Source organism: Equus przewalskii, chromosome 4 (genome assembly GCF_037783145.1).
Source record: "Equus przewalskii isolate Varuska chromosome 4, EquPr2, whole genome shotgun sequence".
In the NCBI taxonomy this organism is placed as follows: Eukaryota; Metazoa; Chordata; class Mammalia; order Perissodactyla; family Equidae; genus Equus; species Equus przewalskii.
The window spans coordinates 52,183,467-52,201,103 of NC_091834.1; the positions used below are offsets into that span (position 1 = coordinate 52,183,467).

Sequence of the window (17,637 nt, forward strand, 5' to 3'; positions counted from 1 at the left end):
ATTTTTCAGGCTTTTATTAATTCTTTACAGACAAGTTCACTTTATATAAATAAATGGAGCTATTACATATTTTTTGTTTCTTTTACAATTTAGAAACTATTTCTCTGATGGAATGAGATAAAAATTTATTCATCTAAAAGTAAGTTTTTCTGGTTTAGCGATGATTCTTTTATTTCTCTGGAGATGAAGGAAGCTATAATGCAATGTTCCTGGAGTTCCTGAACTAGCAGCATCTGCATCACCTGGGAACTTAGAAATACAAATACTTGGGTACCACCTCAGACCTGATGAATCAGAAACTCTGGGGGTGGGGCCCAGCAGTCTGTTCCAACAAGCGCTCCAGGTGATTCTGCTGCTGCTGAAGTTGGAGAACCACTGCAGTAGAGATTACCCGATCAGAGGCCTTTGCAATGAGACCGGAGCATGCTTGGCAGTGTGCTTTGGGTAGCTCCTAGTAAAACCATTGCTGACCTTTGAGCTCAGTACTCATATACCATATTCTAGTTTTGGTTTTGATTAGTTGGTAGTTTTCAGCTAATCAAAACAGTACATATTGCATAAACAGTTTCATTAGCTTATGTGAACAGTAAATGAGATAATATCTACAAAGTGCTTAGTGTGCTAATGTGTGCATGCTATGTGTGCCATACCTCATATTATTTTAATGCAGACAATTGATATTCAAATTATTTAGTCTTAGTTCACATTGTCTTTCCTTATAACAAAACAAATATACAAAATACATAAAATATCCTACTCACTATACATTCTTAGACACTTAAACCTAAGAGGAATTTCAGAGGTTAACCAGTTCAAACCTTTCATTTTATGGATGAGAGAACTGAAGCCCAGGGAAGCTGAGTGACAGGTCGAGAGTCTCTTAGAAAGTAATAGGCAAAGGTTAGAAGCCACAGCTCTCAACTCCTGGACAAGTGTCTTGCAGAGGAAGCCATTCATGTACTCAGTACTACAATAGTAGTGCTTGCTCTGGAATTTTCTCCTTTGGCATTACTAATTATTATCCAGTGCTAATCTCTCCATCCCTACTCCCTCATATATAAACTGACACTATTATTCAGAATAGCAAAGTTATTAGGTTTAAAACTTTCTGGATTACATAAGGCTAGATACCCATAAATAGAAAATCAAAGCAAAATATACATGCAAAAGCCACAAATTTCTACAATACTTAGTGAAATCTTGATGCTGAATATGAGATACACATCAAATGCTAGATATGTACATATTAGAGTTTCCTGTGTATACAAAGTCACTTTTTACTTTGTGTTGCAGATTAGTAAATATGCAAGCAAGAAACAACTTTCAACAATTATTTTATTCTGAAGAATGTCTTTGGGTTAAGTCTACTTAGTATAATGGCAATATAAGAACACTGGAATTTCACTCACTAAGCTATAGAGCAGCTCATGGTAGGAAACTTCACATAGAAGAGGGGGGAAGAATTATGCATGCATAAGAAGAAAAACGGTCTATTTTAATTAGAAAAGCCTCCAGTGACATAATTTTTCATTATTCTCCTTTTCCTTTATATTATCTCAAATATTTCTTAGACATTAAAAAAATCACAGAAAATATAATTCACAGTAGCACAGTACGAACATTCAAGTTTCAAAACTTCCAATTACAGCATTGTATGATTTTGAATGTATTTTCTTTATTGTATCTTCATATCATATATTCAAAGCTGTTTACTACCAGTGACATTTCTGAGAGCAATGCCATCCACTAATGTAGTGCATCCTGCTCCTTCCAGTAACCTAGTCATCCCGAAGTTCAAAACTTCATATAGTATTTTCTACATTACAGGACATGAAAGTGTGCTATCTCCGTTATTGGCAGGAAAACTTAATGACCTACTATTGCAGGCACCTCTTTAATTGGCCTTCATATCAAGACTTTAACAGAAGGAAGTAGAAGATCTGTGGCTTACATAGAAAAATTGTTACACTGCATGCTGAGCACTGAACTAAAATCTCATCCTAATGCCTCATTAGAGGAAAAGCCTGAGGAACTGAAAGAACCATCTATGCTTTATCCACTTCCGAAATGCTTAAAGAAGTTTGAGATTAATGGCTTTTGATGCTTTTAATGATGTCAAGGATGGGATTTAAGTGCCTTATTAATCCCCTTGATTTGCTGCCAAATATTAAAGGCAACTCAGGATTACTGAGTTAATCTTTTCTGATTATGAAAATCCATTATAGCAAGAGAAATAGAAAATTCAGAAAAGTCGAAATGATTTAGAAAAATATTAGAATATATTTATAAGAACAGAATGTTTGGACATGGGTTTAAAATTCCTCTGGAAGGATATGTTACAAGATTATAAAATATGTTTGTGTGTATTAATATTTAAACCATTGCTTTGTCCTTAAATTACAGAGATCATGTTTTTCATGTTTTAAACTCTTCTTGAATTTCCCAACCACAATCACAACACATGATGCCATGTAAACTTGAAGTGATTTATTTAATCTTCCTACCCTAATCAGCTAACAAGATCTCTGTCTTCTCAGATCTTGGAGCCTGGAAAAACCCAGTTATTAATTCCTTACTATCCCTTCCCGAAATTCTCTGGTTTGCTGACATGTTAATAAGATTCTAAGAATGTTCTAAAGAAAGCAAAATCACCACTAAAAGTGATTGTGTCCTAAACTTACAAATTGTTTTTGTTTTCCTCTCCCTGAATTTGTTTTCAACTAAAATAAATTCTGTCCTTGAATGTGGGTACATAACTCCTTGGGCAGGCTGTGTTCTCTTACCATCAAATATAAATATGGAAAGCCTTAAAGATTGTTCTTAAACCCTAATTCAAATTACCTTTGCCAGCATACCAAATACCCTAGGGTGAGTGTATTAAAAGCTCTAAAAAGATTCTGCTTTTACTTTTTAGCCAAATGGACAGGTTTTATTCAGGATCCCTAAACGAAATCCTTATTCGGCTCATCCACATCACCTTTGAGGGTGTGTCTTTCATTCCTTCACTCCTTCACTCTTTCAGGCCCTTCACTAAGTCTCCCTGTGGCTCCTGAGCTCCCCTCCAGGATGAAGGCTTCAGTGCATGAGGAACTACTTCTTCCACCCTCCCCAGACTGGAAGCAATGCCTGATCCTCCTCCAGGCTCATCACCATTTCTTTCCCAGGGAAAACTTACCTGTTCCCCTAGGTGCACATAATGGCCCCCCATATCTCTATCTCTTGGCATCCCAGCCTCCCCATTGAAGCTATTATTACAGATGCCATTTTACATTTAACTGTGTAATTTTTTATTACTGCCTGTCTCTATCACTTAGCAGTACTGAAGTCAGAGATTAGTAGAGATTACGCTATTTTTTCCTGTTACTAACCTCAAACATCTATGTGCCTGCGACAGAGTAGGTACATACACTCCAACTGTTGCCTGAACGACAATAAATGAATGTCCAAAACACATAAACAGTGGCAGGTGGCCAGAGGATGGAACATCTGAGTAAGCACAGACCATCTCTTTGTGAACTCTGCCAAAAGTTAGCATTTATACTGGCCCAAATTCTATGTACTCTTTGTCTTCCAAAAGCTTTATGAAACACTCTTGTACACACCCACAGCCACCCCCACACCCCCACACACAGGCGTTTGCATGAGCACGTGACATGCACACAGACAGATATCAGTGTTTTTAGTGGTGAAGACGGCTGCACTTAACAGTGATAAATCAGGTTTTAAAAAAATAATCCTTGTTATTAAAAATCCCTGAGTGTTAAAGTATTACTCTGCACTATAATCCTTAAGAAAAAGTCCAAGTTAGGCAGGACTAGCCAGGTCCCAAGATGCTGGAGGGAGGTGCTGAAAATTCTAGTCTGTGGATGCAGACAACAGATTTCTGATAAGTCGTATTTTGCTTCTGGTAGTCTTTCAAGAGATGATTTCAATTAAAATGAAATAGCTACCATTTCCTTATAAGTTTTAACATGAATTTGTATTTTTTTGCTATTTTGCTATGTTGTATGGTTTTTTAAAACATAGAACCAGGTTTTGCAGACAGAAAACCTGTTTCACACTGGCTGTGTAGTCTTGAACGTCCTCTCCAGTCCCTAGTTTCTTCATATGAAAAATGGGAATAATACTAGCAAACTCCACGGAGAAATAAGGGGGATCAGATGTAGGAAGCCAGGAGGCCTGTGCCTGGCCACAGAGGATGTGTTTACTTCTCCTCTCTCCCTACCTGCCTCCTGGTGAAACTCCAGTGTTCAGATTGAGAGCTCCTCGTTCTGAGTATCTCTGTGATGTAATTATGCTAACAGTTATTTATTTTAGCTTAATGAAATTAAAAGTAACTTTAAAAGGGAAAACAGGTTTTTCTTTACTTTCTCAACAACAAAGCAGCCTAATGTTTGCATTTGAAACATATATGAAAATACATGTTTGTACAAAACCCATCCTCAGATTTTGAGTTAGGTTGCACTTTCACCAGGAAAAGATATTTTTCAAACATGAAAAAAATAAGTAATACTTTTCTGAGATTCTTTGTCTTCCACACACACACACACACACACACATACCCCATTCCCCTACCATTCTCCCTCCTCCAAAAAACATACCCTTCACTTCTATACTTTCTAAGAAGTGGAGAATGCAGTTGCTCTCAGAATCTCTAAAGAATTTACTAGTATTAAAGCTCCAGTTAAGTCTCGCCATTGTTTGGTCACAGGGTTTTTCATTCTGTCCAAAGCTGATTGAAGGTCTTGTAACACATCTCTGCAGCTATTTCCGTGGTGAGCACCCCAAATATAGAGAAAATCATAGGCTGGTTTCCACACCATCTATAAAGAAAAAAAAATAGACTGTAGTAGCGTGGAAGCAAAACAGAGAGGAAAAATAGATGCTTTAAAAAAATGGTTTAAAAGCATCAAGACTTAAAAGAACACAGAATACCAGTTAGACATGGACTTATTTAATGTCACAGGAAACATGTTTGAATAACTACCAGTTCCTTCTTATACCCCTGTGTTTCTAAACCTAGAGATTTTTAAAATAATGACTACAAGTAGGGCTGGGTTTTTTTCTTGATCCGTCATCTATACATTGCTCATTGCCTTGATAAGAATATAAAATTCCTTGTGCAATGTTTTGATAACTAATGTCATTGAGATAAACTATTTAATCTCTGAGAGACTTTTAAGATTAAAGCAATAACTCTTTTATTGTTATATGTATCTGTAGTGAGCTTTATGATACCACATATCACAAGAAGGAGCTACATAGTATATTTAAGGCTTTAAGTGATTTTATTTGAGCAAGTCTATAAATAAAAAAAAATGTAGCTTCATGGTCAAGTCAAAGGAAAGCAAAAATATAGTTCGCTAATTAAAAAAATAATTTAGTGATAGATTTTATGACCAAAAGAAAGATCAATATTCAATACTTCATTATGTTTTCCCTAAGCACATTCTCATACCAATGATGTCATTGTTTCCATAGAAATAAATGTACGTCAAAGAGAAACTTCACATACAAGCCTGTATGTAATGGTAACCAAGGCAACCAGGCTCAGAGAGAATAGAGACAAAGACCGACCAAATAAGACAAACTGTAGATTACACACACACACATAGACACACAGCCAGCTTAAAATGAATTTTCTCTAGGAAAACAACAAAATGAACCATGCACTTATAATTGGAATATTTGGAATATAAACTTTATTACTTGCTCCTTATTAAAGTTCACTAAACTAATTCACTTGTGATTTTATCTCTTGCAAACTGCAGAAACAAAGACTGTGAGCTAAATGTTATGCAGAGTTGCCCTCTTAAAATACAGCGTCCATTAATGGCAACATCACATGAAGTAGGGCCTTGGGACATAATTTTTCACCATCCTCTGATATCCCCATATATTCTACAGTTGAAGTTAAACGAATGAAAAACTTAAATAACGGCTTCCATTATGTTTCAATTCAATCTACGTAAATGGCTACACATCCGGCTCAGAAGATAATTTGATGTTATTTGTTCAAATTGGCATTCCTGGGGAGCTATGAACACCCATATCTTCACCTCTCTTGACAAAGTTTGATTCTGTATGGTATTGAATGGAAAACAATAATCAAAGTTATACCATATCAAGGTGGTCATGATGCAGCAACAGAAATCATCCCAGATTTCTGTGTATAAGCTTTACCCTCACCAACCTGATTTGTAAAGAATTGTATCTTCTATCACTGATAGACTGTGAATGAGGTGTTCTCTCATCGATTTTTCTGAATACTCACTTTGAAACCAAATCTCCCAAAGTGCTGGTCGCCACTAATTGCTCAGCCACGGAAGACGAGTTGAGGCATATTAATAGAGCGTTTTTGCCAGGCTCAATCCTGACTGTCACTGCTCAGATGCAAAGAAGCACTAAACATGTAGATTATTCTATAGTGGGTATATCCCAGCCCTCTGTAAAAGCTCTAAGACCTGTATTCTATGTTGCATTCATTTAAAATTCTCTGATGCTCAGCTACCTGGTACATTAATTTTCAACTTGTCATATTTCGTTTAAAACAATGGTGTTTACAACTAAAGGCTTCTAAGACTTTATTCTAAGTCCCTTAGTGATTGAGTCTGATAAAAAGATGTATTTAAAGACATTTCATGATAAACAGCAAGTGAGAGCATTTCAGTACCAAGATGATGGCATAGCATCACAGAACACAGATGTCTCTTAAGAATCACACATGGGTAATTTCCAGGTTGTGCACTACTGTGCAGATGCAAAGTACCTTCATAGACAGAGGCTGCCAAAATGGCCCCACTGACTTTTCCTGGCTAGAAAAGCTCTGCACTGCATACCTGGCTACAGCCTGGTGGATTTCTATCTATAGAAAAGCCCTGAGGCATACTCAATCATGAAGCAGCCCCTCAGTGCTATGGGAAGCAGGAAACACACCACGATGATGCAGGAATTGGAAACTACAGATTCAGAAGAAATCCGGTGATATGTTTACTCACTCACTTACCAGAGAGCCCTATAACCCTTTCACATTTGACAATTTGTACTGGTACCAGAACCATACGGCCAGCTCTTGCAATTCAGAGAAATTTGGATAGATTGTTGAGTCCTGGACTCTAATTAAGATTTCTTAAAGCGTAAAAAGACTTCCCAGGAGTCCTTAGAATTAGCCAGAAATGCAAAGATGGATGTTGCCCCAAACTCACTGGAGAGTCTCTAGAGTCTAAACCATAAGCTGCCTAGAATTGGGTCTAAGAGCTTTTGGGCTGACAACATTAGAGCAGTGGTAAACTTCATGATTTGTACTAAAATATGAGCATATTTTACATCTAATTTTTGTTCCTTTTTGCAGCAGACTAAACCTCAATGTTCCTTCAGTGCAAAATTTGATCTGCTATATATAACATCATTGGTGGCTCTCAACAACTAGAAACACTATTGTGGAACAAAAACAAGAAAACATTCGAAAAACATTGTTGTTCACTAATTAATCATTTCATTTATTAAATAAAGATTTATTGGATAGCTACTACCACAAGAAATTTTGTTATAGAAAGGAATAAAATGATGACTATAGCATGGCTCCTGCTTTTAGAAGGTTACAGGGTAGAAGGGAGATAGATACTTGCACAAACACTGGCCCAGTGTATGAATAGATAAGATTTGGTAATTAATAATGGTTAACAAAACTCAAAAATTACTTGCATATTTTAATTCAGCATAAGAAAAGAAATGATAATTCCATTAACTGAGAAGCACTATAGTGTAACAGAAAGAAAGATGGACTTTGGTGTCAGAGTCCTGGGTCCACATCTGAGTTCCACTGCCTAGTGGATGAGCCAATTTGAGTAAACTAATCAAAGTTTAAATTATTTGATAAATATAATATTTATATATAATATAATATCAAATATTTGAAATATTTGAATTATTCGATCTATAAAATATGGATAATAATTTCCATGTCTGTGTCCAAAGCACCTCATGAAGTGTCTGGCATATAGTTTCCATTTAATACTTTTTAATAGGATGCAAAGGAAAGCAGTTACGGTTGGGTGAGGAAAAGATAAGGAGTCTAGTTTTAGCTCTACTGAATGTGAAGTAAAGGAAGGGGTAGCTCTTGTCTCCAATAAGAAATTTGAATAGAGATATGACCTCCAAGGAGCAGTCAAGGGTTTAGCATCACTCATGCTAAAGAGATTGTGAAAAGCTTGAGAGTAGAGGAAAATGCCAAGGAAGAAAATAAAGGGATGAAAAATTTAACCCTCAATTAAGTCTACAATTAGGGACCACAAGTAGAAACAGAAGCAATAAAAGGATGGAGAGAAGCTGATGTCAGACTAATAGAAAATGAAGCAGAGTGCTTCATGTTACAAAAGTCAAAGACTAACAGCATCCCCAAAAGGCCATTCAGTGGTTTGCTAGAGCCGACTCACACCAGCTGCCCAGAGCCTACTGTTCACATAGCCGCCCAACTCCATGCTCAGTGACATCACATTGGGAGGTTAAAATCGTCTATGTTGGGAGCTTTTGGGTTCTTTTGCGGGTTTTTTCTTGGTGAGGAAGATTGGCCCTGAGCTAACATCTATTGCTAATCTTCCTCTTTTTGCTGGAGGAAGATTGTCACTGAGCCAACATCTGTGCCAATCTTCCTTTATTTTGTATGTGAGATGCTGCCACAGCATGGCTTGATGAGTGGTGTGAAGGCCCGTGCCTGGGATCTGAACCCGTGAACCCTGGGCCACTGAAGCAGAGCAGGTAAACTCAACCACTACACCACCAGGTTGGCCTCCATGTTGGGAGTTTTCACACCATGTAAATTGGCAAAAGCTACAAACTAGGGCTTTTTCCTCCTTGACAAGCTAGTTGTTAAACATCTGCCAGCATGCCACTCATTGAGGATATCTCTTTTCTGCTACCTCTAACATCAAATAATATGAAAATATGAAGGAAAACTGAGAAAATCCAGGATTTGGGCCATTAGTAGGACTTTGGTAACCTTGCAGAAGGCAGTTTAAAGAGCGTGGCGGAGGGCAGACTGCAGGTATGAGCAGGTGCCAAGGAACTGGAAGCCACAGAGCAAATGGGTCACATTTGGAATTTGAAAGTTAAAGAGAGACAATGGTAGAGGGAGAAGCAGTGGAAAATAATAGTATGTTTAAAGGGGAAAAAAAATCTATAAAAAAGTAATAGTCTACAACTGAAAGGAGAGTTTGGTTTGAATCCTAATTTAGCCAGATGGATAATTCAGGGTTGCTAAGGATTAAAGAAGTAGCATGCATAAAATTCTCAAGAAGAAAGGTTAACTTCCTTTAGGCAGAAACATAAACACAGATAAATATTAATATCATTATGCAGTTGGAGTATGTAATTAAGGGGGCAAGTATTAAGAAAAATTGAGAAAAAATGGGATCAAAACCATATGTTATAGTTAAGTACTTGACAAAATGATGAAAAATATTAAATTTCAAGAACTATGTTTTCCCTTAGGAGGAAAATTTCTGCCAGGTATGGTAAATAGAACTTTTTCTATATTGAGATTTGCCTTAACAAAGACTAACAAAAGTCCAGCTCTCATCAATGCAATAAATAGTCCAATCAATTGTTTGTTATCTTTGTGGTATATAGATATATGACATTTGGACTCAAGTCCATAAATACTTACACTTTCATTTCTTCTGCATTTCTTATTATCTTATGTCATTCTAGTTTTCTTTCTCAGCAAGTGGGCATAAATCAAAGACACAAGAGCTAACTTACATACATTAATTAACTACAGACTTTATGAAATAATGTCCCCAAATACAGGCACATCAAGGTCACAAAGAATTCTAAATCTTGTAATAAATTAAAGAGAAAATGAAGTCATTTTCTCTGGAAATGTTTGACTGAATCAAATGAGTAGAATAAACAATTTTATTTCCAGGATGACCTAAGTTAAATCCTCCAAAAGCTGGAAAGGAGATGTGGACTGCCAAGATCTTCTTCAGGTTTATGTTATCTTTTATCTATTCAGTGGTTTAAAAATAGTTCTTCCGCTGTTGCTCAATGTTATGATTTAAGGGAAGACATGCAGAAATTCCGCACTAAAGCTTTGACAAATCAAAAGGAAAAGGTTTGTTTTTGTTGAATTATTCTTAGCCACAAAACAAATTCTCTCAGCCTTCTCATCTCTATCACAAATATTTGACACACAGGCGTCATTCTTACCCCTCTACTCTTAGACTTTTTATTGTTAACTTCACGGTGTTATGGGTTCATCTTTGAATAGGAAGCATGAGGCTGATAAATGCAGACAGTTGTTCATTTCTCATCTATGTGCTTCAAATTTCTTTATATAAAGGGCAGCAGCAGCAGTAAGCATTTAATCTACCAAAGTTGAGCCGTTTCCAGAGTCCCAGCATTTGTGGAGAAGGACTAAGTCTTTGGTTTATCTTCCAGGTGTTAGGGAACAAAGAAGGTAAAGGAGTGATGAAAGTGTAATGCGAAAAGAAACGAAACAGGAACAGAGTTAAAAAATAAAGTTTTCCAAATTTATAATGCTGTTTCCAGAAGCCAGAGAGACTCATTAGATAATGCACTAGATAATGAAATGCAACATGAATAAAAGCAACTCAGATTTGAGCATAGCATTCTACGCCTTTTTTTAGCTCATAAACTATGAATAGCATAAAGAATACAATTAGTTTTAACTACCTTTGGATAATTACATTTTGCCACAGTAAAGGATTAATAATCCACCTACTTGCCTTTTAAAACTACAGGAGCAATGTTTCATTTTAAGTACAAATAGTTAAAGAAGCATTAAGGCAAATTTGCTTTATGATTATTACATGTATTCTATCTTCAGTACATCACTTACAATACCCAGGTGGGCCTTTCATCACTTGTAATTCGTATGTACATAAATATTGTTGAGATAAGGTTGCCATTATCTTCAGAATATAAGGGAGGCTAACATGTACAGGGTCCCTACTTCCTCAGAAGGGAGATAGTACTTGCTTTAAAACTTGACATAAGATCTCTTGAAAAAGTCTCTTTGGGGACAGCCAGCTCTCTTTGCTCTAGGAATAACCACTTGGAACTTCGCGGCTTAAGCATGAACCAGAGGAAGATGGAGGACCCAATCTTTGCCAGTGCATCTGCTCAGTCTAACATCTTAGGAAAACCTTCTGGTCAAGCCGTGCTCATTGATTCCTAGTTAGAAAAAGAATCCAGGTCACTTAGCTATACATCCAGGGGCATTTCACTAAAGTATTGCCACAAAGGTATTTCAATATTGAGCAGTTTCAATAAAAGCTGATTTAAGTCTATTATAATTAGCTGGACTTTGGCTTTCTGAAATTCCTTGTTGTTTATGCTCCCTAATAAGAAACCTTGATAAAGAAAATTTAAAATCTAAATCAAATACTTGAGTCTCTAAATCCATTTTAAAATATCTTTATAATATTTAACCTAATATTATTAATATTTCTATTTTATTTTCAGTGTGGTAATGAGACAAAGACTGCAGAATTAAACCAAAGATCATAGGAATATAAGATGTTACCCCATGAATTTCAGTGTGATGTCTTTTTTCTTTATTCCATCATTTCAAAAAATGGAGTATCTTTTTGGAATTAAAGCTTGTAGCAACAAGCATTATAGCATTGTACAAAGTAGACTATGACAATATAAATATTATATCACTGTGCCAAATTTCTAGTACAAACAACAATGATCTGAGAAATTATTCTATATACTTTACCACTGGTAGATGAATTTCCACTTAATACTTTTCCCTTTTTTAAGAAATTGTAAATATATTTCTCACTATAAAAGAACAGCAAACCATATCTTTAAGTACCAAGGCTAGAACTGAGCCAGGCCCAGATATAAAATGGGACAATGCCACATCCCTGTAAGCAGAATCCTGGGGTTCCGTGTGAGCCAGAAAACCATAAGAGTTCAAGGACATTCTTTTTACTTTTTGCAAGAGATAGTTCCAAGGAAAATTAAGTGTCATTAAGCCAGTAAGAAAGAGCTCATCAGTCAAGATTTTTTTCTTATTTTCTCCATGCAATACCATTCCGCCAGTTTCTCAGAAGAGGAGCCTTGAAATCTATGCTGACTTTTCCCTTACCTATATTCTTTCTATAGTTACTCTCAGCTATATTACTCAAAAATTACTGTACTGTATTGCCTTTTCCAAAATCAGTTACTGTTATACAGTTTTCAAATTCACCTCTTCTTCTTAGTCAAAATAATAGATAATATGTATTTGGCTATTAAAATGTGCAAAGCATTGTCCCAAATATTTAATATATATTATCTCATTTAATCCTCCAAACATCTGATGAGTAAGATAGTATTATTCACCTCATTTTACAAAAAAAAACCCAATATGATTCTTAGAAAACTTACCAAAGGTTTTAGGGCTAATAGATAGTAGAGCTGGAACAGGAATCTTAATCTGTGCTCTCGCAGGCATTCAAGAGCCTCCTCTATCAACTCCAAAAAATATATATCCAACCATATCTCCCAATAATTATTAAGAGGAACTCTCTCATCCAGCTGACATAGTCTCCTCAGTGTTCTCCAGAAGTCATTGGTATCCAGAATCACTGAAATCTCCTTCTAGTCCTCTCTAATTATTCAAATGTTACCCATCCTTCAGGACTAGGATGTGTCCCCGATGGCTCCTGCCTACTTTGACATTTTTTTACTTAGATAATTCTGAAAATACTTATCATTGGTAGAGTGCAGTGGATTTGAATCCTGTGTGTGAAACAAACCTGCATTTGAATCCTAGTTTTGTCATTTAATAACCATGTAATTCTGGATAACTTACACAAATGCATTCACTCTCTGTTTGCATATCTGTAAAAAGCATATGGTTATAATGTCTTCCTTACAAAGTTTGTTGAAATAAATGAGATATTGTAAAGAAAATGTTCATAATGATTAGGTGACACAGTAAACACGCAATAAATTGCAACTGTTATTCTCATTATTATTTTCCCTTATTTCAGCATCTAATCATAAAATTCTTTAAAATGCAACAATTAAAATGTTAACCGTTTATGCCAATTCCCAGGCTAAACAAAATTTGGTTTCAGAGAGAAAAAAGTCATATTTTTCATTCTCTTTGTGTTTTTTGTACTTCTTGATGCTCCAATGCTGAGAGCTGATAGTCCCAGAAAATGTGTTACATATACAGATGAATTAAATACTGAGAGCAAGAACACAGAGGAGAGACACTAAACAAGTATGAAGATTTCCATATAGTATTTTCATTCACTTATAAAAAAATTTTAAAAATTAGCCATTTGAGGAATACCTACTTTCTCATTTTTAATCTAGACTTAAATAAAGTGCTCTGAACATACAGCTGCTAGTCAAAAATGAAGAGAAGCAAAGATTATGGCTAGAAGATAAAACAGAATTAGATTTTCACTGATTGAGTGTTGACTACAAAAAGACTCATAAACATACCTTGCCAATTATAACTCTCTAGAGGTGAGTGGTTTCTGAGATGGAACAATATTACAATTAGGTATGCTGACTTCATTGGGCTTCCATAGCGAGGGTGGCCCATTCTGGCAGGTCAGATAAGAAATCAGCCTCAATAGGCCTATTTGTGCCTGCGGTTGAGGGGGAACCCAGTGGGCACTGTGGAAGGTATTTTAAAAGGGGAAAGAAACTTTATTGTCCTTGGTGAATAAGTGTCCTTACTGAATAAGATGGAAAGAGCATACTCTTTATTGTTAGGCAGGGAGCCAATGGGAGAGAGTTGCTAGGAAAATTATTGTCATATATGGTAGTAATCCCCAGAAGGCTAAGTAAAGAGTATTCAGTTTAGGCCTGTGAATATCTTAACCTTGAAATCCCCAGCATTTCCCCTTGAAAATCCAACCATTTTTTTAAATGAACTATGTTTCTAATATTTTATTGATTCTATTTTTTTTAATTAAAGGTCTAAATATTTCAGAAAACCAATGAATTTTCACTAACTTTCACAGGAAAACTTTGGCAATAGGTAAACATCTCTGTGTAGTATGTGTATTTTTTTTCCAAAAGAAATAATCTGAAAAATGTATTTTGCTTAAATTCAGATTCCAAGTATTATAGTTTTGCTTTCATGTTGCAATGTTGTTAGAAAAGGTGAGTAACATTTCTTGAAATTTAACTTAGGAGAGTTGGTTAATTTAAAAAGTGACGTTCTCGGAAGTCTCCAGAGAGGGAATTTTTTTTCACCTCATAAAAGAAGAAATGGCCAAAAGTACTCAAGAAAAATCTGACAGACATACTATTAATAATCTTCATTCTTTAATTAGCTTCAGGCTTGATGTAGATGTGAAGGCAAATTTTGGTAGTGTCATAAAATGGCTTGAAAAAAGGGAAAAAGAAAAAATGAAATGAGTTGCGTAAATCCCCAGTTCTGACCACACCTTCTGCCTCTGCCACTCAGCCACCATACTAGATTTGGATGGGAGGGCGGAGTGCAATGGTTAAGTGACAAGACCTTGAAGTTAAAGGCCTGTGCTCAAACCTGATTCCACGACTTTCTAGCTATGCATGTTTAAGCATACGTAGCTTACATATGTACTTAATCTCTCTATATCTTAGATAATATTAGTGTCTGCCCCAGGAATTTTTGTTGAAAGGATTAAATAGAGATAATTTTTGTAACACTCCTGGAGCCATGTCTGGCACGGAGTAAGTGCTAGATAACTGTCTTTTAGATTCAATAAAAATAGAACAAAAGGAAGAGAGAGAAGCTGAAAAGGAAGGAAAGTGAGTGAAAGAGCCTGATTGTAGGCATTGGCACCCAGAGAGGGAAATTTGGGGAGTGTGTGCCCTCTGAGGAAGTGAGATAAAGGAAACAAAAGCAGACAAGAAACACAGACCTGGTTATCTCCCTGCCCCAATTCCAGTTCCTTCTCTCTGCTCCTTCTACCCAGAACTAATATCAGTGTGTTTTGAAATCAGCTACTCGACTTGTAAATTAACCATATTTAAGAATCACCTCCTCCTAAGAGAAAAAGATTGTACAACAATTTTTTTTCAGAGATGGAAATTAGCATACATTTACCTTTTAGTGTAAGTGGCCTGACAGAAGAAGACTCCTGTAGATTATTTGGAATGGTTTTAGGCCAATATGCCATAGATTATTTTCTAAGCATTTAATAACATGCGTCAGAGTGATGATCGTCAGTATTAATCACTATAAATTGCATGATTGCCCCTAGAAAGACACCTAGGGGCTTTCCTTTCTGGTTCTGAGTATTTATCAACCTCAGGCATAGACTTAGTCTTCCGTGATTTGGGCTGTGCAAAAGTAAATAATGGAAAAGTAGGCTGTTTTTTGGCATCCATCAAGATTTAGGGGAAGAAAAACTATAAACAACCACAATTAGAGAGAAGTCAGATACTTAACGAAGTTGAGAGAACAAATAACTGTCTGATAAATAACTCTCAACAAAACCTTTTTAAAATAGAGCCTTATTAAGAAAAAAGAAAGTCCTGTTTTCAATTAGATGACTTTTGTTTTTCAGACTTGTTTTTAGAGGAGTTTTAGGTTCACAGCAAAATTGAGGGAAAGGTACAGAGATTTCCCATATATCCCCCACCCCAACACATGCTTAGCCTCCACCATTAACAACATCCTCCACCAGAGGGGTGCAGTTGTTACAACTGATGGATCTATATAGACACATAATGACCCGAAGGCTCTGGTAGACCTTTGGGTTCACTCTTAGTGTTATATATTCTATGGGTTTGCACAAATGTATAAAGACGTATCCATCCTTATTGTACCATATTGAGTAGTTTCATTGCCCTAAAAATCCTCTGTGCTCTGCCTATTCATCATCATCTCCCAACTCCTGGTAACCACTGATCTTTTTACCGTCTCCAGAGTTTGGCCTTTTCCAGAATGTCATATAGTTGGAATCATACAGTATGTAGCCTTTTCAGATTGCCTTCTTTCACTTAGTAATACACATTTAAAGTTCTTCCATGTCTTTTCATGCTTGGTAGCTCATTTCTTTTTAGCACTGCATAATATTCCTTTGTCTGGATGGACTATAGTTTACCCATTCACCAACTGAAAAATATCTTGTTGCTTCCAAGTTTTGGCATTTATGAAGAAAGTTGCTATAAACATTCTTGTGTAGGTTTTTGAGTGGACATAAGTTTTCAATTCCTTTAGGTAAATACCAAGGAGTGCAACTGATGAATTGTATGCTAAGAGTATGCTTCATTTGTAAGAAACAGCCAAAGTGCCTTCCAAAGTGGATGTACCATTTTGCATTCCCAGCAGCAATGAATGGGTGTTCCTATTGCTCCACATCCTTAACAGCATTTGGTGTTGTCAGTGTTCTGGATTTTGGCCATTCTAATAGATAGCGGTATCTCAATTAGACAACTTTTTAACCAATTAACTAAAATATCACAATAATATATCCCTCATAATATTGTTGTTTTCTTCCTTCTTAAAAGTTTATCATCTTTTAGCTCATTCAGTAAAAACTGATTTGTAGATTGTAATGCCTTTCTTAGTGTATGGAGATAAATGTAGTCTATGAGGAGGAAATATGTCTTGGCTGCTCCTGGCTATAGAACCTTGTTTAGAGGAGTCCTTGCTGGAGAGCCAGGCTCCAGGAACCCAGAAGCTGGCCTGCTCAGCCTTCCACTGTAGCTGCTGGGATTCTGCTGACTTAACTCTTGATTCTTCAGGGAAAAGTTGTCTTCTCCTGCTCACCCAGCTGGTAGTTACTTCAAAGTAAGACAATTTTCTCAAGAAATTAATACCCAGCTCTGTGCCCAAAAAGGAAGTGGAGGACGTAGCTTCTGCCTCCTACCAAGGCATTACCTAATTAGACTGATAATCTTTCCCCAACTGAAATATCTTGAAAATGCTTTCACTCATGTGAGAGAAAGATACAGGAACATTTTATATGTGGTCATCACTGGCACATTTTTATTTAAGTTAATAAAAATTGACTCACATTTCTTTATGGTAAATAGAGAAAATATTTATCCAACATGCCTAATAGTATACATTTGTTTTTATATTAATAACAACAATATTTGCATGGTAAATATTTACTTTGTACTAAGTGCTGTTATTCTGTGTTTGATGTGTCTAGCTATTACGGTATGTAAAATTGTGAAGGAAATGATGAAGCTCTTAGATATCTCTTATCTCTAATTACCAGTGATCCTGTACCATCCACCCTGTTAATGCTTCTTGTCACCAAACAGTATTTATCACAAGTGACTAAGTCTATGCCTGAGGCTGATAAATACTTATTATTATATCCTCTCTCCTTGTCCTGATTTGGTTCCATCTCCTCCCTTCACCGTTTATCTGTTCTCTGCCTCAAGTTCTTAGAGCTCTGCCTACTAACTGGCTAGCTGTCCAATTTGGTCAATTCATTTGATCAAAGGGCATGTTAATATGCAATCCAATAGGAGAAATATCAATATATTTTACCGGTTCTTGATGCCTTTAAAAAGTGATGTGTGTATATTTTAGATAATATCGATGGTTATAGGTGCAATGACTTCAGTTACTGGATCCTCTGGACACTCCTTCAATTAATCCATGTATGTGGTGCAGACTTAATTACATTTAGTTTGCTTGGTCTGCAA

At 36.1% G+C, this 17,637-nt stretch overlaps 1 protein-coding gene across 6 annotated transcripts in view; it reads right to left on the reverse strand.

Annotated features, from left to right (window-relative positions):
• Positions 1–1,317: 1,317 nt before the first annotated feature.
• The window catches only part of MACC1 (MET transcriptional regulator MACC1), a 66,728-nt gene continuing 50,408 nt past the window's right edge, over positions 1,318–17,637 (reverse strand). For 4 of the 6 annotated variants that reach the window (XM_070615871.1, XM_070615869.1, XM_070615872.1 and 1 more), the window contains one exon: positions 1,318–4,823. In XM_070615871.1, coding sequence (XP_070471972.1) covers positions 4,620–4,823 — 204 coding nt within the window. In that variant the 3' untranslated portion in view covers positions 1,318–4,619. Of the gene's footprint in view, positions 4,824–10,512; positions 11,197–17,637 lie in introns of those variants that run through there. The other 2 variants (XM_070615874.1, XM_070615873.1) reach the window with 2 other exon arrangements.